The sequence below is a fragment of the Colletotrichum costaricense genome (assembly GCF_030867565.1).
Source record: "Colletotrichum costaricense strain IMI 309622 chromosome Unknown Scaffold_32.1, whole genome shotgun sequence".
Taxonomy (NCBI): domain Eukaryota; kingdom Fungi; phylum Ascomycota; class Sordariomycetes; order Glomerellales; family Glomerellaceae; genus Colletotrichum; species Colletotrichum costaricense.
In genome coordinates this window covers 18,133-43,532 of record NW_026848261.1, presented here as the reverse complement: position 1 = coordinate 43,532, position 25,400 = coordinate 18,133, and the positions used below count along the sequence as shown (strand labels likewise).

The 25,400-nt window shown below is 53.5% G+C and overlaps 6 protein-coding genes across 6 annotated transcripts; 3 read left to right on the top strand and 3 right to left on the bottom strand.

Moving 5' to 3' along the window:
- Positions 1 to 523: 523 nt before the first annotated feature.
- CCOS01_16593 (SNF2 family domain-containing protein) lies at positions 524 to 9,886 on the bottom strand (the record flags this gene model as incomplete). The annotated part of the gene is made up of 6 exons (XM_060464729.1): positions 524 to 649; positions 716 to 1,999; positions 2,686 to 3,376; positions 3,945 to 9,590; positions 9,780 to 9,797; positions 9,876 to 9,886. 6 exons carry the CDS (start codon positions 9,884 to 9,886, stop codon positions 524 to 526), a joined length of 7,776 nt encoding a protein of 2,591 aa, XP_060304617.1.
- Positions 9,887 to 14,525: 4,639 nt separating this feature from the next.
- CCOS01_16592 (RecF/RecN/SMC N terminal domain-containing protein) lies at positions 14,526 to 18,243 on the top strand (the record flags this gene model as incomplete). The annotated part of the gene is made up of 3 exons (XM_060464728.1): positions 14,526 to 14,563; positions 14,622 to 17,887; positions 17,945 to 18,243. 3 exons carry the CDS (start codon positions 14,526 to 14,528, stop codon positions 18,241 to 18,243), a joined length of 3,603 nt encoding a protein of 1,200 aa, XP_060304616.1.
- Positions 18,244 to 19,475: 1,232 nt separating this feature from the next.
- On the top strand, positions 19,476 to 19,808 carry CCOS01_16591 (uncharacterized protein; the record flags this gene model as incomplete). Its single annotated transcript, XM_060464727.1, has 1 exon — positions 19,476 to 19,808. The coding sequence occupies one exon, from the start codon at positions 19,476 to 19,478 to the stop codon at positions 19,806 to 19,808; it is 333 nt and encodes a 110-aa protein (XP_060304615.1).
- A 1,532-nt stretch (positions 19,809 to 21,340) lies between these two features.
- Positions 21,341 to 21,595, bottom strand: CCOS01_16590 (uncharacterized protein; the record flags this gene model as incomplete). The annotated part of the gene is made up of 1 exon (XM_060464726.1): positions 21,341 to 21,595. The coding sequence occupies one exon, from the start codon at positions 21,593 to 21,595 to the stop codon at positions 21,341 to 21,343; it is 255 nt and encodes an 84-aa protein (XP_060304614.1).
- Positions 21,596 to 21,711: 116 nt separating this feature from the next.
- On the top strand, positions 21,712 to 22,520 carry CCOS01_16589 (uncharacterized protein; the record flags this gene model as incomplete). Its single annotated transcript, XM_060464725.1, has 4 exons — positions 21,712 to 21,839; positions 21,920 to 21,989; positions 22,140 to 22,267; positions 22,415 to 22,520. The coding sequence occupies 4 exons, from the start codon at positions 21,712 to 21,714 to the stop codon at positions 22,518 to 22,520; spliced, it is 432 nt and encodes a 143-aa protein (XP_060304613.1).
- A 1,069-nt stretch (positions 22,521 to 23,589) lies between these two features.
- Positions 23,590 to 24,384, bottom strand: CCOS01_16588 (uncharacterized protein; the record flags this gene model as incomplete). Its single annotated transcript, XM_060464724.1, has 1 exon — positions 23,590 to 24,384. One exon carries the CDS (start codon positions 24,382 to 24,384, stop codon positions 23,590 to 23,592), a length of 795 nt encoding a protein of 264 aa, XP_060304612.1.
- Between the last annotated feature and the right edge of the window lie 1,016 nt (positions 24,385 to 25,400).

Below are 25,400 nucleotides of genomic sequence, written 5' to 3'. Positions count from 1 at the left end.
GCCTGTCAAGCACGGGAACGACGATATTAGGTACGGTACGGTATGGTGGGGGAGGAACCGTCACCCGGGAAAAAAGGGCTCGACTGTCAAAACTAAGCCACGCCGAGCGCAAAAACCCACGTCGGCCGCAGCCACACGAGCGACATGTCGTTCGTCCTTTGCCCATTTGTTGGACGAATTCGCCTACCTAATGCCGTCAATGCCATTGTCAAGACTTCATTCTCCCCCTCCCGTCACGCGTGTCCCCCCGAGAAAGGGCGCAGCCGCAGTTCATGCAACGCTCAAATCGTGGTCAATGCTCGGAATCTTCTTGAATTGATATCCTTTCTGTCTCTGGATCTTTTAATCTGCTTACTCAGTGACCACCACCACAGGCCATCCTCCCGTGCTCATCAGCTTATTCATTCATCGTGCCTTTGCGCTAACCAACACATCTCCCTCCCGCGGTGTCTGCTCAAGGTGCTTTGACCTTACCCCATGTTCCGGCTCTAGTGGACTTACGAATGCTTCCTTTTCCCCTCAATTATTCAGGGTCCGGCGCGAATCCGGATTCGGAACCGGCCTGCGCCGCCTCCATGTCCTTGAGAGCCTTTTGTCCCTCCTCTGTCGTGGCGTCGATAATCTGCTCCTCCAGACTCAAGATGCCGGCCTGTAGGTCATAACGTTGTCAGTGAACCGGCTCATCAAGCATCTTCACAGAAGAAGAAACACTCACGTCTCCAAGCTTGCCGACGATGTCTTCGGCCTCTTCAACCTTCATCTTGCCCAACACCTTGTTGACCTCGTCCAGGCTTCCACTCTCCAGAGCCTTCTGAAAGTCGGCGCTGAAAGTCTCAAAAATGTTCCGGCCCTCCTTCACGGCGGGGTCCTCGCTGTCCTTGGGCGGGATGGTAATCTTGATCTCCGTGCCGGGCTCCACCGCGTGCAGCTGAATCTGCTCCACGCCCTCGGGCTCGCTGGCGCGCTCCTTGACAATCTCCCGCGCCCGGTTCCTGATCTTGCCGTACGTATCCTGCACGTCCTTGAAGAACACCTCTTGCGCCTGGTGGCCCTTTGTCGTGATGCGCTTGAAGAACATGCCCACGCCGTCCTTGCCCAGCGCTCTGCAGTACTGCAGCAGCAGCGCCTGGTGGACGCACTGCCGGCAAAAGTCGTCCTTGCTCTCGAGGGCGGCGTCGAAGGCGAGGACCAGGAGGCCGTCCGTCTCCCGCTCCGTCAGGATCTGCGGGTTCTTGGACAGGTACTGAGCGCTGGATGTGTAGTCGTCGGCCTTGATCTGCGCAAACTTCTTAGCGGCGGGCGATGCCTCAATCTCCTCGTCGTCGTCGTACGATTGGGTCGACTTGGCCGGAAGGGACTGTGTCATGTCAAAGTTGGGGTTCAGAAGCTCCGGCTTGCGCTGCTCCTCCTTCTTATCCGTATCCTTGGACTTGTTGACATGCGAGCTGTCAAAGCCCGTATGAATGCCCTCGCTCGTGATCTTGCGTCCCTCTTCCTTCTCCAGCTCGGCTAGCTTGGCAAATAGCTCCTTTTGAAGATTCTGCACCTTGGTTAAGTGTCCCTCGACACCCTCGAGCATGGCCTTGTAACGGTTCTCGGGCTTCTTCTCGTCCAGCTCCTTGTTAACTTGGTCCAACAGCACGGCCATCATCTTGGAGAAGCTGGGCAGCGGCTCTGAGTCGGCGTGGATTCCCTCGGGGCGCGGGGGCGGCTGGTCGTCTTCGGGCTTGCCGGCGGATTCCATGACGGCTTGGAAGGCGACCTCGCCGGGGTTTCGGGTCTCGGCCTCGGAGGCATGGGACTTGAGGGCGTCCAAGAGGTTGGAGATGCGCTTCATCAGGCCATCGTTGATGATGCGCTCGTACTTGAGCGTCTCGATTTGGTGCTTGCGCTGCAGTCGCTCCTGGTGGATTTGGTTCTGCTTTGCGCGGATAAATGAGCGCTTATCGACGTTGGGGTGGACCTCGACATCCGAGTCGTCGCTGAGCTCCAGCGCGTCCTGTCGTATTTACATGTCAGCTACTGAGGTCGGCATCACAACGAGCATGGACGTGAGAGAGTGGGTGATGTAAAACACACCCATTTGCTGTAGTCGACAGGCATCTTGGCGAAATGTTTCAGCAATGTGATGCAGGTGCGTGATTGCCTCCAGCTGATGTGGGCATCGGTTGTTGACTTTGAAAGCGATGTTGTTGAGTGGAATGTTCTGGATTTTGCTTGACAATAGGTGCGGGTTGAAAGGAGTTTGGTGCAGAGCCAGTACGGTGCCACAGTGCATCACAGGTGCGGGGCATTACCCCGCCGCCGTATTGTTATCCCGGTAGCTGAGCTCAGCTATGATATCAGCCGTAAGGCACTTCAACTCTTGCTTTCACTCCTTGTTCAATCAGCGTAGCACAACTTGCTCAGAGATACCGAGCAAATAATTTCTCCTGATTATAAGCTGTCATCTATCAAGTAGGCATCATAACAATGGCAATCTACTCTTCTCATATATGGAGCTACCATCCATAACTGCTCCTAATAAGACAATACTTTGGCAGGATCAAACCCCTCCTTCGCAACTCTCCCAGATCCAACATACCCCCTCTGGTTGCTCACAATCCTGACACCCTTCACAACCGTATCTGTCGAAAAGTGTGTATGCCCAAACACCCAACAGATCATCGGAACAGAATTCCCTACTTCCTCCAACAAATCCGTTGCGAAAGCCGAAGACCAAGGGCTCCCCTCAAACCTAGGCTCCGACGTCCCCTCCAGCGAAGGAGCATGGTGAGTCGCAACAACAACCTCTCTCCCACGCGCCACCGCTTCCCTCGCCTCTCTCTTCAACCAACCCAAGTCCGCCTTGTGAGCCGCGCAGTGTGCCTCAAGACTCCATCCCTCAATGTGCTGGAAATCCTTGACCCTTCCCACGACCGCAGCTCCCGCCTTCTCAGGGACCATCGTCCATAGGGTGCATCCCAGGATGCTCACATTGGAACCGGGGATATCAAACCCGCGGCGGTGGAGCACATGTAACCTCCCTCTCACCGACGGCTCTGCTTCAAGCCTTGCCGCCTCTGCGAATGTCCCTCCGTACGTGAGGCCATGAAACTCGTGATTGCCAAGAACTAGGAAAACACCCTCGTACCGATCCGTCTGACACCGGATGAACCCGAGATAGCTGTCGTATTCAGATAGGCTGCCGACATCGCCGGAAAGTAAAAGAAAGGGTGCCGTGACGGGAAAGTCAAAGGTCGAGTAGTCTTTGCTGGCCTCGAGATGCAGATCCGAGAGGAATTGTACAAGGCCCGACGATCCCCCATTCATGGCCATGGGCCCAGAGGCTTGTTTTTCTGGGCGAGACAGGATAAATGAGGGAGATCTTGCAGTACTGGTGTTGATCTGTCTTGCTGCTCAGCCACATTCAAACTGTTGATGTGGAGGCCAAATAGGGCATCCTATCACAAACTTCTCAGAACACGATTGCAGGTGTACTACTGTGTATTATCTAATCAGATCGTCTCCATTGTCAAGCCAACATTGAATCCACGTTGACGTTGTTTGCTGCAGCCTATAGACCATCTCAAATAACAAGAACGTCAAAGGCAATCACAGTCACATGCCAGGAGCGTCAGTCACCCCTTATGAGACAAGGTCAGATGCAGTGAATATTTTTAATCATCAATGGTCAAAATAGTGTGAATGCTCAGTTGTTTTCTTTCACCCCAACGTGCGTCGTCTGAGTCGTAAAAATTGCTAGTGTCATATAGTACAGGTGTTTCCGCGCACACGTTTCGTTATGAGTACACTACTGCGTGAGAGGTCTCAAGCCTCCCTATCGAAAAGGCATCCAACTCGCTCTTATCTAAACCAGATGCCAGGCTAAACTCCATACAAAGGGCCTCAACGGCCTCCCTCCGACCTCCTACTGATACGACCGTGGTCGGGGGTATTATTACTGCATGGTCTTCAAGAAACCATCCAGATCGAAACTCTCCTCATACTGGCGATTATCCCATAGGTCGCCCAAATCATCAAGCCAAGCCTTCTTGCCGGGTTGCTTGCCCGTGACGACGTCTCCCGTTTCGATATCCACCATGTCTTCCTCTCTACCCTCCATCGAGTTTTGCGGCTTGTCTGATATGAGACTGGGTCCTGTGTCCCCAAGATTGAAGAGATCAAGAATTTGATCTGTATCCATCGTAGCCAGGCCCGCGTTCTGCTGATTGACCACAGTGGAAGCGACATCGATCTTGAAGCGTTGCAAGCTTAGAATTTTCTCTTCCAAAGTACCTCTGGTCACCAGCCGGTATACGTTGACGACCTTCTTCTGACCGATACGATGAGCTCTGTCCATGGCCTGCATATCCTTTTGCGGGTTCCAGTCATGTTCAACGAAAATGACTGTGTCGGCACCCGTCAGATTGAGTCCCAAACCTCCGACACTGGTGGTCAGGAGCAAGACATCGTACGATGGGTCACTGTTGAATTTGTTGACAATATCCTGACGCTTGTTGGCTTCGACTCCACCATCTAGACGAAGGTGTGTGACGCCTGGCAGCATGGTCTTGAGCACCGTATTCTGGACCATGTCCAGCATCTCCTTCATTTGGCAGAAGATGAGGGCGCGATGAGGCTTGATTGGCTGATACAGGGGGTCATTCGACTCGGCTTCTTCCACACCAATGCCGCAATCGACAAGTAGGTCTCGCAAAGCGGTCAACTTGGGTGCATGAACCGGATCCTCGAGACTGGTGCCTTGCTTGTTAAGGATGCGCTGGGTCTCTTCGTACATGCCGTGTCCAGGCTTCATGACCATGGCTGGAGAGTTGCAGAGCTTTCGCATGTACTGCAGGGCCTGGAAGATGTGTGACTTGGCGTCCTTGTCCTCACGGCCGGCCTCTTCTTGCAGCTTCTTGCCTTGCTTTCTGGTGAAATCGTCAAACAGCTTCTTCTGAAGGTCGCTCAAGTCGCAGTAGTAATTCTGCAAAATCTTGGGCGGGAGGTCATCTAGAACCTCCTCCTTGAGGCGTCGCAGAAGGAATGGCAGGACTTGCTTGTGGAGAGCCTCGATAGCCAGAGCACCCGCTTCTTGCTCCTTGGAAGATGCCTTGCTGAAGCGACTTGCGGCGATGGGCTTGGCGAACCGATCCAAGAAGACCTTCTCAGCACCAAGGAAGCCAGGCATCAAGAAATCGAACAAGGACCAGAGCTCCAATACGTTGTTTTGGATAGGTGTTCCGGTCAGAATCAGTCGGTGGTTGCTGGCCAATTTCTTGACAGAAATCGTAATCTTGGCCTTCGGGTTCTTAATCAAGTGTCCCTCATCCAAGATGACGTAATTCCAGTTGTACTTTGCAAGAACATCGGCGTCGTTTCGGCAGACATCGTAGCTGGTAACGACGATATCAGTCTTGTCCAGGTTATCCTTCATGCTCTTTCTCTCGGCTGGCGGGCCAACGTAGGCAGTGACGCTCAAGAAGGGTGCGTAAGTCTTGATCTCCTGCTGCCAGTGACCGGACAATGTAGGAGGGCAGACGACCAGAGATGGGAGACGGCGAACATCGGGTGCGCCTGTCTTCGCGTACTCTTCGGCGCGCTGGTGATGGTCGCTGGCAACCATGCAGATGGTTTGCAAGGTCTTTCCAAGACCCATGTCGTCGCAAAGAATGCCGTGCAAATGGTACTTGTTGAGGAAGTGAAGCCAATTGACACCATCTTGCTGGTATGAACGAAGTTCTGCCTTGATAGCGACGGGAATCGGGAACGATTCCACTTTCTTGGGGTCCAGCAGTTGGGAAATGAATGTTCGTTCGCGGTCTCTGCCCTTGAGCAGCTCTTCAGACAGTCCAGGAGGGTCTGGGATGCCTGCCTCCAGGGGCACGAGTTTGACGAGGGTTGCAAAAGACGTTGTCGCAATCAGACGAATTTCGTTATCCGAGTCGCTCATGCGGCCCAGAACGGGAACAATGAGGAAGATAACGTAAGGAAGGATAGCATCGCCCATCACGGCAATCAAGTGGTAAATGGCTTCGATCGCACCTTGACGGAAGTTGAGGTCGATAGGATTGCTGATGGATGGCAAGACGTTCTCCACAAGGGCTGTCATACCCTCGACTGTGATGACGCTGCAGATAGTAGCCATACATTTCGCTGCCATGTAGCGGAAGACAGAAAGCTCAGAATGCAGGGCTTTAATGACTAAAGGAACCTTCTCCATGATAAATGGATGCATGGCCTTGTCAAGAGTGGGCATGAGCGTTCGAATCAGGGACAAAGCATCGACGATCTCTTGGCCAAAGGTATTCTCGGGGTCCTTGGCCTCAGCCGGCAATGCGCCAGAGAATGCCTTGACAAGAGGATCCTCCATGAACACCCTAATGGTAGGCACGGCCGTGAGCAGCTCGGCGCCGTAGGTCTTGGAGAGGATTTCCAGCGCCTCTTTGGCGCCACGACGGGTGATGCGAGCAGCCTTGACTTCTTTTGCCCACTTGGCAGCGTCTGCATGATCGACTCGATCTTCTTCTTTCTGCATTGAAAGCACGCAATCTGTCTTGCTTGCATGGACAGGGAACTCTGGAGTCTCGGCAACTTCCACGCAAGAGAATTTGATCAGGTTGGAAACAACCTTGTCGGCCGGTCCGCGACGACCCATCTCGTTGAACACTTGCACAAGTCTTGCAATGGTCGCTGATGACCGGCTCTGAAGCACTTGGTTGTCTTCTGTCTTGATGCTGTCCATGATGCCCTTGATCAGTGGGCTGGGCTTCTTGGGCAGGGCCTTGATCGCAACCAATGCGCATGCTGCGCCTGCTTTGATACGGACGTCTCGTGAGTCCTTGGCGGCCTTCGCGTCGGTAATCGCAGACACGGCAACTTCTCTGGCCTCGCTCAGCATCTGGCTGGCAACTAGACGCTGTCCTGGAGACATGGCCTTCTTAAGCTTGTCGAAATCCTCTCCGACAACCTTGTCTGCAACGGCAATGGAGAAGGCACCTGGACCTGCTTGCTCGTCACCCTGGACCAGGACAGCCAGTGTTGGAAGCCGACCACTAGACACTTTGCCGTGGTCGCGGAACATGTTGAGAAGCTGTTGACACTGAGATCGGACCCGGTGCATGAAGCTGACTAGGTCGCCGTAGTGAGCAGGACGTTCAGTCTCAATAATCTTCTGAAGAGGCGCCGCGTATCTTTGTGCTCCTTCTGCAGGGCCGTTGGTAGCGTACTCGTCAATGATCATGCATGCTGAAAGCTGTGTGGACGAAGCCCGGTCTGAGATACCGGAGAGAAGTAGCTGGTCGTAGTCGGCGAGGCTGGCAACCGGAATAAAGGACATAATCAGGCCCATGGCTTTGGCAGCTGATACTCTCGATCGAATCAGAGTATCCATGCCAACAAGGTCCACATCTCCCTGGATCATGTGCCCATCGACGTCATGAGTATGAGAAGTGACTGGAACGTCATCCGTCTTAGCAGATTTGCGACGACGCTTGTTTGCTCTCTCGGGCCCGTCGGGGGATGAGGCCTTGCGGGCGGGTGTGACGGCGACAGGTGCATACGTGCCGCCTGATGGCTTTTGGAATAGATGGGCGGGCATGGGCAAGGGATGCCGGGACACACCAATGGGATGCAGCGTGAGTCTCATCAGAGGCTCGACGTGAGCGGCGAACTCGTCGGCAAGAATCTCGGGCGTCTGTGCAAGTGAGCGAACCAAAGCTGTCCAAACGTCCAAAGACATTGCCAGTGTTTCTCTGTCCCTTTCAACCAAGACGTTCTGAAAGATGAGTCGTAAAATTCTTCCATTGAGCCAGCCTCGAGAGTTCTCAGCTCCCAAATTTGCGAATGTCATCAACGCCTTCAGTACAGCTAGGCGGACGGAAGTGATGGTGTGTCGAAGGAAGGGGTACAAGCGCGGCACCAGCAAGGTGAAGGAACGCTCCTCGTCTTGTGCGGCGGACGTCTCCATGGCCTGCAGGACTTCGGGATAGCTGCAGAGTGTCGCAAGTAAATCCATGATCTTACCAGTGCTAGCACTGAGATCGTCACCAAGGTCGGCCAAACTGCCCCACATGATGTTGATGAGGCTATCGATAGACCCAGGTCGTAATGTGACGAACTCCTTGGTCATGGGGAGCAAAGTCGCAGCGCTCACTGCTCTGACGTCGTCGTCATGCTCCTCCAGGCCCTTCATGACCAGCCGAACAACGCCATCGATCATCTCACTGTCCTCCAACAGCAGGTCCTTCCTAACCGCAACGACGTATCTCAGTCCAACCATTCCGCCGTGGCAGACAGACCACTGAAGCATGTCGAGCTGGAGATCATCCTGCATGACCATTTGATAGAGAATCTTGTAGATGCCGTGAACAGATTCTGCCGGGATATGGCGAAGGACCGATCCGAGAGATTGACCGATAGTTTCGCGAATCGGCGCGACCGAGGTATCAGAACTGTAGTCGGTAAATCTATCCAGCATTAGGACGCAGCAGAGCCGGCAGGCCAGATCATCCAACCAAGCCTGGTTCAAGCGATCATTTTCAGCCCGTGACTTTGAACGAACCCTGCCAGCTCCACCTCCGTGGACACGAATCACCTCCCGAATACCCATCGCAGCTCCATGGCGAGTCTCCCAGGAAGGGTCAAAAAGATCGACCTTGAGGAAATCGCATAATCTGTCGTAGGGCCACTCAGCACCCTCCATGGTCTCATCAACCTCGATTTCAGACTTGATCGGTATTACTTGTCCCTTGAATTCGCTGACAACCTTTGATTCCTCATCGACGTCCGCCGGTCTGTCCAAGTTGAAGTAGTCGTTGACCTTCCCGTTCTTCTGCTTCGCGTCGGCATCTGCTGCTGGTGTTTCGTCGAAGCCTTCGGACCCTGCTGTGGTTGTCCTTCTCATGGTCAAATCTCCAAATCCCCCTTTCCCCTGAGCAGCCTTTTGCAACTCTCTCTTGCGCTTCCTCTTGAGGACGTTGAGTTGCCGAGAGCTCAAGCCAGCTTCCTCTGCCGGCTGGCTTTGACCGTGGGAGGTGGTACTCTCCTTAGTGCCGTTGTGGCCATTTGCTGACTCTTGCGGAGTAAGAGGGCTGGGTTCCTTTTCAGCAAGGACGGGCATCTCGGCGTCCTCGAAAACCCTGCCCAACAGGCCAAGTCGTCCATTGAGAGTCTTCTTTTGGTGTGCCAGCCGTGCTGGGGGATCCAATGATGCTAGAGCATACTCGATATTGCCGCCTCTCAGAAGTTGGCGACCAAATTTGATGATGTGCTCCACATTGAGCGACCCCAATTTGAGGAGCTCGCTGGAAGAGAAAGAGGTAGCATCCTTTTCCTCCTCCTTTTTTACGTGACCATTCTCTTCCGGCTCATCCTTCTTGACTGGCGCAAAGTCCTCATCCTCGTTAGGGTCGTACAGGGGTGCATTCTCGGTGATTTTGCCTATAGCTTTGGCTGCTGTGGAGCGTGTCTCCCAGTCCTTGTGCCGAAGGTAAGGTACTACTCTGGAAAGAAGGTTGAAAAGTTCATCGGGATGCTGCTTCTGCCAGTCGGCAAGTTGGTTGACAGCGGTGTCACGAATCAGACGGGTGCTGCCCGTTTCGAGAATCCTACGCGAAGCAGTTAGTAAGCGGTTGACGACGCGACGATACACAGTCTCTTGTTAGACTGAATATCAAGCTCGCTCAACACGGGCATCATCAGAACTGCATCCTCAGCTGAGCCGAACCCAGAAGAGGCAGACATCAAGATTTCTGTAGGGTTGCTACTAAAGAGCGATGTCATGTGGTTGGACTCACGTGACCAATCTGTCAAGTCTGTTGAAGCAAGGTTAGTGCTGGTTCAAAAACGATCGGATCTGCCTGATCGCAAGGGTTGCCAGGAAGGATTCATACCTCGACGCCATTTTGAATTAAGATGTATTTGATGAGAGTTTCATCATCAGACTGAACTTCTGTGAGAGATGTTAACTATGAGTTCAAAACAAGCGATGATGTGAGTCCAGGAGCTGTTGGGTGAAGGAAAGATGACATGATAAATGCTTGAAGATAGATACATGGATGCTACCTTCCCGTGCCCAAACAGAGATGATGCAGTCTGGGGTAGAAACTGAATCATGGCAGTTGGTGGAGTAACATATTGGATGAGGTGATCTCGATAGTGAAGTGAAGTGCAGGTAGATGCGATAGAGGACGCGCCGGACCGAAACGCCCAATGGCAAGTTAGGATTGGCAGAAATGGTGCAAGGTTTGGGGTGGATATGAGCATAACGGGGAAATGAAAGAAACGCGGACTGTACGAAGCCAGTACGTACCGAAATTGAGAAAGCGGGTAACGGCGATGGGGCCGGATGCAAATCGCGATCCCGTCCACTGCGGATCAAGCCGAGTCTTAATCAAAGGATGCGACTACCATGCATGCATCAGAAGTAGGACGGTGCAGGTTGAAATCGCCGCGTTGATTCGGAGCTTGTTGCAGGTTGCAGTAATGAAAGATGGAGTGCGAGAAAGCAGCGTGAACACGTAAAATCTCGATGCAAGGCGTGATGCGTGGGCGCGTCGTGGGTCGTTGGGGTGTGGTGCCGGTCGCAAAAGCTGCTGTTGCAAGAAATAAGCGTCGAGTCGTGAGAAGAAAGAAAAAGGCGCCTATTAAGAAGGTGAGGTGAGGCTCGAAGCGATGGGAGAGATGACGCCTTAAAGTGGGAAGGAAGAGGCGCGCATATGTAGATATGAGCAACACCACCTCAATAATAAGGTAAGATTGGATTGGGGAAAGGCAAACGCAGTGCCAGCCAGGTGCGAGGCGGGAATGCAGTGCAGTGCGTGGAAGGCGCGCGTGGTTGTGGATGTGGATGGGGGATGGGGATGGTGCCTGCCTGAGGTACCAGATCCAGATCCAACCTAATGGAACGGGCGGGAAGGTACGGATAGGATACACTTACTGAGGTGCTGGGAGGTGCTGGGAGGAGCTGCGATGAGGCTTTTGGGTGAGGCTTTTGGTGGTTTGGGTGCCTTGGGGTGCTGTTGATGCCTATGGTGCTGACCAACCTGTGAGCAATGGACCAATGAGATGCGAGGGTTAATGGGGTCGCGTCAAAAGGGCAGCACCTCGACGTCGCTCTGGAAGGGAAATTTTGGGGTGGAGGGGCCCGGACAGTCTTAAAGGTATGCCTGCAGTACTTTTATAATTACCCGTGGGCCCGTGAGAGAAAAAAAATGGAAGGAAAGCCAGCCGTTCCTTCACGCAGCGACGGCGTCTCGCTTAATCTCCTTAGCGTCATCTAGTCACCTAGTGTCCCTGGTCCACCGCGCCCACCTCCACTCCCCAGCAAACAATAAACCCTGTCTGCCACTCTGCATCCTGTCGTCGTCGTCGTCTTCTCCGGCCGCCTTTTTCCATCGCATCGTCCCTTTTCGTCCACCTCTCCCTTTCGATATCTCGTCTCTGTTATCACCCTGGCCAGTAGTGTTAGCCTCACGAATCATCATCATCTCACCTTGCGACCATGCCCATTCCATCATGACCCCCCGATAATTTCACCAGACTGAAAAGTCGGACAGCCGTGTCATCGATGCACTACGGCTTTTGCAATCCAATATATGCATTTCAACGCCACGAGCCCAGCGACGCCATTTCTCTCAGGCGCACCTCTAAATGGGGCAGATGGGGGAGGAAAAAAACTTTACTCAACCTCGTCATGGAAGACTCACCAACCCTGAAGAGTGCAACCGCAAGGAGACAGGAACAGTCTCGCTGACCACACCATACCATGCACACATACATACATATGGCGTCGCGAACCCTCGGAACTCTTCCAACTTTTGAGTTTTCTTTCCGTCTCTGACAGACTGGCATTCATCCCCACACGCAAAGTTCCGCTCGGCACTTTTCAGAATGGCGTCTCATCATCTGCAGTGGCATCATCAAATGATAGTGAAAGCCAGTGAACACCTAGGCACACATGCTTCAGGGTTCGCATGCGGCATTCGATGTTCTCTCCCTTGCGTGAGAAGGCCGGCGGGCCTGCCTTGTGATGTCTTGTTTCTTCCAAGGCTTGTAAGAATTGACGGCAGATCTCTAGCGGTTTCTCTTGGATACCTGCCACCACCATTGCCCCTTGCCACCGACTGACTGGGCGTGGCTTTTTCCCAAACCGAAGCACCAAATTGCCATGTTGCCGTGGTATGGGCCTGCTCTTCAGCAACACACCAAACTCTGGTCATCAATCGCATCTGATTAAACCGACTAGACAGATCGGTCTAAGGCTTCCAAGCTGGCCCTGCGATGAGCAGGCCGGGCTGCCCCTTGGAGCCTAGGCCGGACCTGCGCTACACACAGACAAGACGACCTCTTGTTCCTCTCACCCTATTCGCAGCACTGGGCACCAAGCAACCTTTCACGACCTTGCGCCGCCAGGAAATCCGACGACTAGGCTTGTTGCGGTAACGAATCACTGGATGACTGTCTACACAGTGCTTTGGATGGATCAATGGGCTAAGGGATGAGATGGACCATAGATAGATGGCGATGGTGGCAGGCGGATTGCGAATGCAGCAGACCAACGCCAGCGCGAGGATCATCACAGGCATGCTTGGTGCAGCTGCGGCCAGTTTAGGCCGATGCCTCGAATGGGAAACAAGCTGCTTCGGCTGCCACAAGACGTGGGGTAAGCTTGGGAATCTCGGCGTCGCCCTCCCAGGGTCCCGAGAATCTGGCTCCCAACAGCACGCTGCTCTGATTCGTCTTGGCCACCAGTCTGTCCTTTTGATCTTTGAAGGGCTGGCTGAGCTGACTTTGGTCGCAGCCACTTACACAGCACATGCTCTGCTATCGAAAACAAAGCGTTACGGACTTTTGGATTGTGATGGCCTCATGTCATCTCAGTAGTGCTCCGCTCGTCCCGTCCGTCCCCGGCCGTTCCAGGGCGAGCTGCTGGAGTGTTTGTCTTACCCGCCTCGGTCTTTTCGACTACCCTGGCTCTTGGCTTTGCTGCCATTTCCTGGTTTTTTCTTACCCCTGACGACTGCCTGAGCAAGCCAAAACGCAGCCATCGATGGATGCGATCCTAATCATCGTCTTCTTGGCTTTCCATCTGTTGGCCTGCAAACTCGTTCTCTCTTCTCTTCTTCCTCTGAATTTCGGACTGCACACCAGCGAATCGCCTTGGTTCCTGCTCTCCCACCGACACCTTAATATCCAGCAACGTGGCTGTCCTGTCAAAAGCTGGAGGGAGTACGTGTACTCTGTGTCGTCCGTATGGTCAGTGCGCATAGCTTCCTGGTGACTTGACTGGGGTACATATTGGATGGACCCAGCTCTATCCATGTTGAAGCTCAAACTACTTGCTGATCGCCCGGTGTCATGAATGCTGCTCAAGCCTCACGCAGACCAATAATCGAGTCTCCCGGTCGCTGCACACTAGGAAAAGTTTTGCACCGGCCTCCTTTAAACACAGAGCCACAGAGTCACAGACAGCTTTGCATACGCTCAGGCACACAGGCGCAGGCCCTGCGAATAGTTGAAGGTCTGCGCGGAAGAGTCGGAACGTTCGAGGGATGTGAAAGAAGAAAGACCCAAGGAAAAAACGGGCTGACGTCTTATGCCTCCACATCTAATGCTTGACAAGTGCTGTCTCGAAGGGAATGTGCCTGTCCAGGCTAGTGTGTCCGTTTATGACGAAGTTTTGGTATTGCCGGAGATTCGCATGTAATTCTTCTGCGATCACGGATACAGATGCTTTGTTGCGGAAGAAGTCTCCGAGCGCAAATGGCGAGACCGAGTCGGACTGCTAGCTTTCAAAGTATATCAAGTAATGGATGGATCTTGCAGAGATCCAACCACATATCGGCGAGTTTCACTGTCCCTGAGTAGATAGTCTAAGGTTGGGCTCAACGGCCGCTGCTGTATCGGAAGTTCAGCTAAGTCCTACAATAAGCTTATAGAAACAACAGACGGATGACATTCCTCGAGTCATGGGCATCGGAACAATGAAGCTTTTTTTGTGCTGTTCATCCCGCGAAGACAACATACAAACATGGAATTTTCACTACAGACTGGAAGAGAGCCCGCAGCCAAGATTGCAAACCTAAAGTAGTCGCTTCTGGGTTAAGTGAGAATTTTGTCAGAGAGATTGATCCATACTCTGCATACCAAAGAGTCTCATCTTTGCACAAAATGTTGACTGGGTTGATGAGAATGAGAATGGGTGGAAGGTTTAAGTGGAAGTCGCGTACAGTGTAAAATGAGTGCCAAAATCGTCGCACACTGCAACCTGAACTGTGCGATTCTGCCTCCTCGACCATTTCGTCCTCAGGCACGCACCGCCTACCAGATGAGCGACGGCACCCCAGGTTTGACGCGCCCTGACCTGCCACGCTTGAGGACCTCGCGATTCCTGGACGCGTCGTCTATCCCCACCACCAACAATCGACTGTCACAACTTCTCAATATACCGATGAAAATACTGCGCGACTCGCAGCGAACTCCATCAGCGACTTCACCCGCGCAAAACAGCCGCCCTTGAGGCCGCGACTCTCACCCTCACTATGTACATCAAACAGTGCATCATCCAAGGCTTCAAGAGGTGTGTGCCCCCTTGCGACAAGACAGCAGAGAGTGACACCCCACTGACTTGACGATAGCTACAAGGAACAGACCGTCATCGAACCCTTCTCCCCCGGTACGAATGTCATTGTCGGTCGCAATGGATCCGGCAAGAGTAACTTCTTCGCGGCGATGCGCTTCGTCCTGAGTGACGCCTACACGCAGATGACCCGCGAAGAGCGCCAGGCTCTATTGCACGAAGGTTCAGGATCGGCTGTCATGTCCGCCTATGTCGAGATCATCTTCGACAACAGCGACGAGCGCTTCCCTACAGGAGGAAAGGAGGTCATTCTGCGTCGCACTATCGGAACGAAAAAGGACGAATACTCGGTCGATCGCAAGGTCGTCACCAAGAACGATGTTGTCAACCTGCTCGAGGCTGCCGGCTTCTCCAGGTCAAATCCCTACTACATTGTGCCTCAGGGTCGTGTTACGGCTCTGACAAACATGAAGGAGTCTGACCGACTCACCCTTTTGAAGGAGGTCGCCGGTACCCAGGTCTACGAAGCGCGCCGAACCGAGTCGCTCAAGATCATGAACGAAACAAACAACAAGAGAGAAAAGATTGACGAACTTCTCGGTTACATCAAGGAGCGTCTCGCTGAACTGGAGGAGGAAAAGGAGGAGCTCCGTGGTTTCCAGGATAAGGATCGTGAACGCAGATGCCTCGAGTACGCCTTGTACTATCAAGAGCAGCAGCAAATCCAGGAACAGCTTGAGCGCATCGAAAACATTCGACAGAACGGCTTGGACAACACCGACTCGATACGAACTGAACTCAAGGATGCCGAAAAGACGTTGACCAAGTTGGAGGCCGAGATCCACAAGCTGACCAAGGAGATGGACCTGCTCAAGGTTGAGCGCCGGCAGCTCGAAGAGGACCGCCGCGAAACAGCAAAATCAAAGGCGAAGGCCGAGCTCAAGGTCAAGACCTTGTCAGATGGTCAGTCAGCGGCTGTTCAAGCCCAGCAACAACACGAGGCCGATCTCGCGGCGACCATTGAAGAGCTCCAGACAAAGAAGCAGGAGCTGAACAACGTCGTCCCGGAGTACACCAGACGAAGGAGTCAAGAGATCGAGAAGAAGCAGCAGCTGGACACGGCCGAAGCTACACGCAACCGTCTTTTCACCAAACAAAGTCGCGGCTCCCAGTTTAAGAACAAGGCTGAGCGCGATAAGTACTTGAGGGCAGAAATCGAGGATTTGCATTCAAGGCTCATGAGCCACAAGGCGAACAAGATGGACGCTGATGAGGACGTCACCGGAACGGAGAACTCCATTAAGCAGCTCGAGATTGATGTTGCCAGCTTGAGAGAGCAGCTGCAAAGCTCGAGCGGGATTCGACACGAGCTTTTCGAGGAAGCCAGCAGGGCCAGGGAGACTTTGGACAAACTCGACGACGAGAAGAAGTTGCTCTGCCGTGAGGAAGAAAAGCTCGACACCATCTTGCGAGATGCGCGCCAGGAGAGAGACAGGGCCGAGCGTGAGCTTAGCTCTATGATGGATGGCGACACTGCCCGTGGTCTTGCCACGATTAGGCGCCTGAAGCATGAGCAAGACATTCCCGGCGCCTACGGTACTATGGCGGAGCTCCTCGAGGTCAGCGACACATACCGCCTTCCCGTCGAGCAAATCGCTGGTAACAGCATGTTCCACTACATTGTCGACAACGATCAAACAGCCACATTCCTCACCAACCACCTCCGGTCTAATTACGGAGGTAGATTGACCTTTATGCCGCTGAACCGCCTCCATCCGAGAAACATCAACATGCCGAGATCTCAGGATGGAATCGTACCGCTTCTGAGCAAGATTCGCTACGATCCCATGTACGAGAAGGCTTTCCAGCAAGTTTTTGGCAAAGTCGTCGTGTGCCCCAACCTGAGCATAGGAGGCCAGTACGCAAGGAGTCACGGTGTTGATGCCATTACACTGGATGGTGATACCACAAACAAGAGGGGTGCGATGACTGGTGGCTACATCGACCCCAGGCGATCTAGGCTTGAAGGCGTTCAGGCTGTTAACAAGTGGAGAGACGAGTATGAGCGGCTCCTGCAGCAGTCTGATCGGATTAGAAGCCAGATCGAACAGAAGGAGCAGGAAATCACTCGTGCCATGGGTGAAGTTCAGAAGGCTGAGCAGAAACTTCGTCAGTTGGAAAGCGGCTTTGAACCTCTGAGGCACGAACTTGCCAACAAGAACGGACAGCTCGAGCACGAGAAGCGACGTCTCAACGACGCTATGAGGCACCGCGATGCCGTTGAGCGAGACATGAAGATCTTCACCGAAAGTCTTGCTGCAAACGAGTCCGAACTCGCGTCAGACTTCAAAAAGTCGCTCAGTAATGCCGAGGAGAGACAGCTTGTCGAGCTGGACGCGCAAGTGCAACGCCTGCAAAAGGAGTGGAACGATGCCAGCAAGAAGCGGAGAGAAGCGGAAAGCCGGAAACAGATCCTCGAGACAGACATCAATCAGAACCTTCAGCTGCGTCTGGATCAACTCAACAGTCAGGCCTTCGAGAACAACACTTCTTCGGGAGAATCTGGCAGCCTTAAGGAGGCGCAGAGGGAACTCAAGAAGCTCCAACGAGAGACCGCCGCCATCGAAGCCAAGATGCAGGAGATAGAGGAGAAGCTCGAGGAGCAGGGCGGCAAGCTCGACCGCCGCGAGGCCAAGAAGGCAGAGCAAGAAGAGATCCGCAGCACCGTTGCCGCAAGAGAAGCCAAGCAACGCAGCTCGATCGAGAAGAGCATGTCCAAGAAGGCCGTTTACACGGCGCAGGCTGCCGATGCTGCCAAGGCGATCAGAGACCTTGGAGTCTTGCCCGAGGAGGCCTTTGACAAGTACGAGAGGATGGATCCCAGGCAAATCGACTCACGGTTGAAGAAGGTCCGCAATGCCCTCAAGAAGTTCCAGCACGTCAACAAGAAGGCGTTTGAGCAGTACAACAGTTTCACCCAGCAACAGGACCAGCTCCTGAAGCGCAGGAAAGAACTGGATGCTTCGCAGGAGTCCATCGAGGAGCTTGTTGCCCATCTCGACCAGCGCAAGGACGAGGCCATTGAGCGTACCTTCAAGCAAGTGTCCAAGGAATTCGCCACCATCTTTGAGAAGCTCGTCCCGGCTGGACACGGGCGCCTGGTTATCCAACGCCGGACAGATCGCCGCGTCGACCCTGAGGAGTCCGACGAGGAGCAGAACCGCAGCGTTGAGAACTACACTGGTGTCGGTATCAGTGTATCGTTCAACTCAAAGACTTTGGACGAGCAGCAGAGGATCCAGCAACTCAGTGGTGGTCAAAAGAGTAAGCCAGGCTCTCTCCCTAATGTGATCGTACCAGTCTTACTAACAACTCGCCCAGGTTTGTGTGCACTGTGTCTCATTTTTGCCCTTCAGCAAACGGAGAGCAGTCCCATGGTCATCTTCGACGAGGTTGACGCCAACCTTGACGCCCAGTACCGTACCGCCGTTGCCAGCCTTTTGGAGTCAATCTCCCAAGAGGCCGGAACGCAGTTCATCTGCACCACCTTCCGACCCGAGATTGTCCACGTCGCCGACAAGTGCTATGGTGTGACTTTCCACAGCAAGACGAGTTCCATTGACTGTGTACCTACCGAAGAGGCGCTGAGCTTCGTCGAGGGTGTCGCGGCAGGAAAGTAAAGTGAAGAGAGGATGATTGGTGTGTACGTGTTCTGTGGGAACCATGTTCATGATTTTCGGTCTGGGGGGTGGCTTGAGGATTGGGGCTCCCCTCGTCATCGTCCGTTGACGAGAGGGGAGAGTCTCTTGGCAATGGCGTTGCGGCGACTTGTGGCGGTTGACTGTTTGATATCACGGGGGGCTTTGCCTTGTCTGTAAGTGAGTTCTGGTAGAATATGAGCTTAGGGTTTCTTATTTTGGCACCATTCATAGCTTCTATTACGAAACCATCAATCACGATTGTTCATTCCCGTCATAGAGAGATAGACTTACTTGCCTGTTGCATTGCCAAGTGTGGCATTGCCCTCTTGTGATGTGTAATCCACCTCTTGCCACGACGACGAAGACCTCCTTCATCTTCATGAATGATCAACATCATCAACATCATCATCAAACTCTTGGCCTTTCCTCGTCCCTCATTACGCGGCCCGGCGAACAACTCATCACCCCCCCATATCTTCATCGCTAACGAATAAGCAGAACAGGTTCACCATATCACACACTCGGCTGGTACGTCGCCAACAAGCCTATGCGGCTTAGGGGTAGATCTCCCGGAACCTTGCTTGCTACATTACGACTCTGCGTCTCTGCTTAAAGACCGCAGGGCTGTTGAATCCCGCCTCATTGGTTAACCGTTCCCACGTCACCACCTGTGGCTGGAGCACTTCGGGAAGAAAAGGAAGTTTTCTATCGGAGGAGGAGGGGGAGGGGGAGGGGAAGGAGGGGCAAAGCATCCGAGACGATTGGCTTTCCTCTTTTTTTTTTCCCCTCGCCCTTTCGCCAAGAAAAGCAGGCCACCGCCCTTTCTTCTAGACTACGGCCTACTCCGGGGGATCTACGGTCCTGCATATGAACCATACCTTGAGGCTTTTAGCCGAGGGGAAGGAGGAGGAGGAGGTTGGTTGGTTGGGGACTTGTTACTAGTGCAGTGGTTTTTTTTTTTTGCTTGGCTCTCGTGAGTTTCTACTCAGCCTTGCCAGGGACGACTCTATCCGTACGGACCGTACCCGCCGGCCGCCGTGCCGCCATTGCCAAATTCGGAACTCTGGAGATGTGCTATTCCTGGACAGAGAATGCCTGCGGGATGGTATCTGATCTGCGTGTGTGAAAAGAAGGTGTGTCACTCAATGGATGATCTCCAACTGGGATATTTTCTGCATAGTTGTATGTGACATATTATCCGTGTTCACCCCATGTCACGATCCTCCTTCACTTCGGCACTTGCAAGTTTTGGAACTTGGTTCTCCCCCATCGTCGTTTCTGAAAAAACGCCCCCCAGTTACGCGGGGGGTTGGGGTTTGGGTGGGAGGATGGAACCTTGGGGGGTTGGTTTGACATTTGGCATGGCGGGGAGTTTTGATAGGTGCCCGACGGTGACATTTCCTGGGGGAGACCGGCAACGGCGAGGCAGACAAAACAAAGCCACCCGGAGGAAAGATCCGAGCTCTTCACGAAGGGGAACCAAGAATCCGGGGATCATCAATGCTCCCCAATCAGAGCAGAAGGGGAGCTCAGGGCTGGGTTGAGAATAGAATAGATATCTAGCCGTACGGGTACGGGTAGGGGAGATGGGAATTTGACCATTGTTTTACAGGCCAAGAAATGGCATGTTGCTTGAAACTTCTTGGCTGTCGAGTGTAACTACCACGATAGGACAGAAGACAAACACGGAGGAAAGGTGGCCATCAATGCTTCAACAGAATTCTTGGCCAAGGGGTCTTTGGGGGGATCTCGACAAGAAATCTGGTACCCGGCTTGGGATTGGAGAACCAAGACTTCATCAATGCCCGTGAGAGGGTGACAGGAAGAGAGGACGACATGCGGGAAAAGAAACGCCAATGCCGATCTGGCCCCCAGCCTCAACCGGGCCAAGACCGATATTCGTGAGCATCGAAAAAGCTTCAATGCCGGCAAATCGTCTTGGGACTTCTTGGGGTGACGGATCAGGGTGGGAAAAAAGGCTTGAGAACCTCTTGGAAACTCTTGGGTGCTCTTGGCGGGTTTGTAAAGGTCCGCTAGGTGTTTTGGATGGGGAGGAATCTGTTGGTCGAGAGCAACTTTTTTTTTTTTTGCTTGTGTGTTTTTTTAGAAAAAAGATGCGATGAGACGAAAAAATGGGAAAGAGAGTTCAGACGTCTCTCCCCCCCTTCCCGCCCGACGGGATTGATGGGCGATCACTCTTCCCTCTACGGAGGGATTCTCCGTACGGGACAGGCAAACCCCAAGCGTCGAGCGTGCCAAGCATGCAGAAGTGAGTGTAGGCATGAATTCTACAAGCGCCACAGGCCACAGGCTTACAGATTCTTCTCTCTCGAGGAACGTGTGTCGTCTCTACGTCGTTTGAGGTGGTTGCAGAAAGACCGTTAGAAGGTCCCCCCCCTTTCCACCCCGTACGAGCATCACATTTCTGTAGTGCAGTTTGTCTGCGTGTGTCTTACCTTAGTCAATCACGTTGTTGATCTGGTGCCGCAGCGGTAGTACTATGTATAACTTCTGTGCTCATCCAGCCATGAACCAAAACTGGTCAAACGGACCCTGCAGGACTTTTGTGTACGGCTGTATGGCCCAAGAGGCACGAGCCATGTTTCCAAAACGGCGAGAGTTGATACGTGCCGCAAGTTATTACGGCACTTGGATGACCAAATCTGCGACTTGGCAAAGTCTTGCGCTGAATCAGTTGCAGTCTTGCCAAGACAATTTCGAGGGACGTTCTGACGAGTGACTTCCAACGGAAACAAGAAATCGAGGCTGGCCTGCAGGAGCACGGGGATTACATCGAACATCGCATAACCCCAAAAAAATCACCGAGTTACACCGATTGAACCATCAACCACCCCCATGGGGACGGCCAATTGACCGGTGGCTTTCTTGGTTCACAACCTGGAAAGCGACTCCATTCTTGGGGCCTGCCCTTGGGGTATCCTCTTTGCTGTTTGGAGAAAATACAGGGCATGGTTTTCTCTTTGGTAACAGGCATGACAGGTAAGTGGTCGGCCATTGGGGGCCGTGTTTAGAATGGAATACGGCCGATCACTACCGGCCTCGCCCACTACCAAGCTCATGGGAGCCCACTAAAGGGTTGGCCTTGGTTGGTCGAATTGAAGGATCTTGAAAGAACCAAGAACCTGCTGGAAGCCTGGTGTGCCTGGAAACCCGGGTCGGAGATGGCCTTGTTGTCGTCGGTGCGCCAAACAAATGGGACCGGAGTTGAGAAATACTGGGGAAGGACGATGGGGAAGCAGAAGAGATGGAGGAGAAACTGGAGCCTCGCGAACGGTAGCGTGCCCTCGTGAGTCGTGAAAGCCTCGTCCATGGTGCGCGCCTGCGCGGAGATGTGCGTGTGGGCAAATCACAATCTCTCCGAAATAATGAGGCGGTCAAGATCCGCGGACTCTACTTGTTTAGCAGCGGGTATTTCTGCGCTGCGGCATGGCCAGCCCGGCGCTCAATTCGCGCCGACCGCCGTCCGGGTATAGCACGAACGTCGTCATTCGCGCAAACCACATCAATTCGACCACGCCGGTGCGGTCCCGAGGTACGGAGATGGGGACGATGGGGTAGGCGGGTTTGCCCTTATTTTCTTTGTATTAATCTTTTTTGTTCATAGGAGACAAGGAGATATACCCCCCGATTCAAGGCCTTTCATTGGTCGGGACAGCCTGGGAAAGCATGGAATGCCAGGAATGGATACCGAGGACACGAAGAGAGTGAGAGTGAAATATCCATCGGCGCGATTAGCCCCGTATCCACAGGGAACCACTAGCCTCTAGTATCAATAAGGAACCGAGGAGGATTTGAGGAATGGAATGAAGTTCCCATTGTTGCATTAAGACGATTCGGCCCATGCCCAATTTTAGGGAAGGGGCCTTTCCCTCGGACGGGTGCCACTCGACGACGACGAGGACGACGACGACGGCTACGACAACGACGGCACGTCACAGAGGGACCCCTGGACTCTCCTCCATCAGATTCAGACTTGGACTGGGTAATTGATGGGAACCTGTTTGACAACGCGCCGTTTCTGGGAAACCCCACGTCACGAATCAGCGAAGCACAAAGAGATTCATGGCAAAACGAACCGAAGAGCATAACATAAAAATAAAACTGGATCCTCGTTATGAGCAGAAAACAGGGTCTCTAGTGGCTGGGAGTGGAGTCGAAGGCTGATTCAAGCTGAGGACGACGACGAGGATCGGAGGACGAGGATAGTAAGCGCCTCCGCCGCCGTAGGACCGTAGGACGGCTGACGGCCAGACTGATGGAGCTCTGGGGGCTGTTTTTGTTCGAGGTCGTTCGCCTGGTTTCAGTCAAAGTGAAGATTGCTAACTGGTCATTTTCGTTGACTTTTCTCTTCTTCTGATGATAAGATGGGACAATGCAACGCGACGGAACTCTCGCGGTTGCATCTGCCCTGTCCTCGACGGATACCACGTTGGAAATAGAAGCTTGAGCGATTTGGGACTTGGTCTGGCCTGTTATGGTTCGGCTCGAGACCTGACATCCCATCTGTTGGCGTTGGCGTTAATACTGGTGCGGCAGCTTGTTGCTGCATTATCTTGACAGGAAGAGTTTGTTTGGTTGGGAGAGACGAGTCCGCCACGCCGTCGGGCCTTTTCCGACCCCCAGACCGCCACCTTCACAGTGCTATGCACGCAGCACGCCTCACTGGTGAATCAAGGCCCTCTGAAGAGCTTTCAGTATGAGCCAAATAACTCACCGTGGTATCGTCCTAATACACCTAGGAGACTCCACAAGTCTACGGCGTATTCCCGGGTGTAGAGACGGCTCCGTTCTGTTTTGAACGAGGGGCCCGCGTTTCCAACGTGGAGGGTTACATTCACCTACCGCCGCAGTGTATCCGTAGTACCGTACCCGTCGTGCGCCAACCCGACCCGACCACACACGTCGATGAGGCGAACTGTGCGTTTTGCGGACGCTAGGAGACTTGTTGAACCCTTGACTGGTCGTGACATGCAGGAACTCTGGGGTTCGCTCATCGGCTGCAACTTTGCGCGCGTGTACGGAGTACCTTGGGTATGTACCTGACTGTTTGTGTGCGCAACCCTGCCAGAAACGAGACGGTGGCATCGACCTCGGCGGGAGTCGTATCTCAGTCCGTATCTTTCGACGTCGTATTCTTAGGAGCCTTCAACTTTGAGAAGGGAACGTGGGGTGTGGGAGGATTGGGGCAACATTTGGCGATCTTGGACGACGGACGAACAAGCGCGACACATTTTTGACACGGCACTAAGGTACGCTCCCACGGCTCCCACGACGTTTACTCTCAGTCTCGAGTCTCGTCCGGGACTACAGGCCGGGGCCAGGCCAGGCACAGACGATTCCTGTATGCTTCCCGCGATTTGCGCTCCCAAAAGCCATGGGAAGGGTGCAGAGTGGCTGGGGGGGCCGGGAACGTGGTGGTGGATGGGTGACGGTAACACAAGACGCCATCGAAGAGATACAAGCCTCTAGTGGCCGATCTGCAGATATCGGCTGTACTAAGGGCGGGCATCGTGTAGACGGGCACATCCGTCGTTGAAGAGTGACAGTGGTGCGCCGCCAGCGTTGGCGTCTGGTGGCGTCGTGCTTGTGTGTAGTGTGTACAGATAGTATGCGGTGCGTGCGGTGAGCGGTGTGCGATAGGTGTGTGCCATGTGTGTTTATGTCGTGATATGCCGTTGGTGGTGTAGGGGTTTTGGTTGGACGAAACCGGGGGGAGGGATAGAGAGAGGAAATGCCAAGAGAAAGGAGGCTCAATCGGCTGTGCGACTCGACATTGACGACATTGTGATTGAGAGCTTGCGTTTCGGCCGTGGCTTTGAAGTCTGTGATGGTGTTGTGGTTGGATGTTGGTGGCAGGCTGGGAAAGCGATGGAGTTTTCTCCGAAACGCAGCCAAGTCCAGCCCTGCCCGCCTGCCACAGCTTACGCAGATCACTACAGGTGAGGCAGGCGCGGCAGGTGAGCAAGGTGAGGCAGGGAAGGAGAAAGGCAGGTGAATGAGGAAAAGGATTGACAGGAACCACGAAGTCACCCAAGCATCAAGGCAAGGCAGGTAGGTACTTGACGATGCTTGGCGCTTGCCGTTCAGAGTGCCGTTCATGTTCCCAACCTTAACGGCAGGAATAACGACAGGAATCTCCGCTGTGGCCGCGGTGTCCCGTCGTCCAATTGCATATCAAAATATCTGCAGATGCAAGACCGTCGTCGTTGACTTTTTCCGCCGCCACCACCGCCTCCGTCGCCTTCGCCGGACGTTAACTTTTTTTTTTTCCTCTCCTTGTCCTTCCATGTTTAATCGTACCTGGGATATGGCGTTCTTTGTCTGACAATCTTCGTCGGCCGCGCGGGACCAGGGTCGAGGTACAGACGACTCGAACCAACAAAGCGGCAGACTGTGGTTCTGCACAAGAGACGGAAACTCAGGTACAGGGGACCCCCACTCAATGAATGAGGCCCCTTGTTGCACAAATCGTTTTGTTGTTGGTTCTTATCTTGCATCCCACAGCCTCGAGCATACTTGCGCACGCACAAGCCATCCGAAAACAGGGCAGGCAGGGCAGCGTGGCAGGGCACCTTGTTGAGAGTGCAAGGCTCACAACTAGTGTACGGATAACTCGACGGGAACGACCAGAGTCGGAAGAGCCACCCGACGCTTGATAGGCGCCATCGGTGGCTCGGGTCAATTGACTTGGGTTATGACGATGTAAGTGGCTACTTTACCGGTCACGGTCCAAGCTCACGACTCGGCAGAAGTAAGAGGTTTCTCACTTGAGGCTAGAGTCTAATTGCTAAGCCTCAATTGACGAAATGTTCAAATCAGACAAGTCAATGCCCTTGAGGTTGGGATTATTGGGAACTTGGGACCTGGGTAGGGGTTGGGGGGGAACCGAAAGAAAGCCCCAATGTATGTTTGTTGGCATAGAGCAGGACTCCAGGACGACGTTGCGTAGTTTGTGATATCTGACTTGCCATCATCAAATGTCGCGGGATGCTTGCCTGCCTGTCGCAGTGTTGTGCGGCTTGCCTGTCATTTGTGCCTGCATTTCGTGAACTCGGCCTGCTACTCCGATTTCCCCCAGCTTTTGATTTCATTAGAGTAATCTTGGCAAGTTGAGG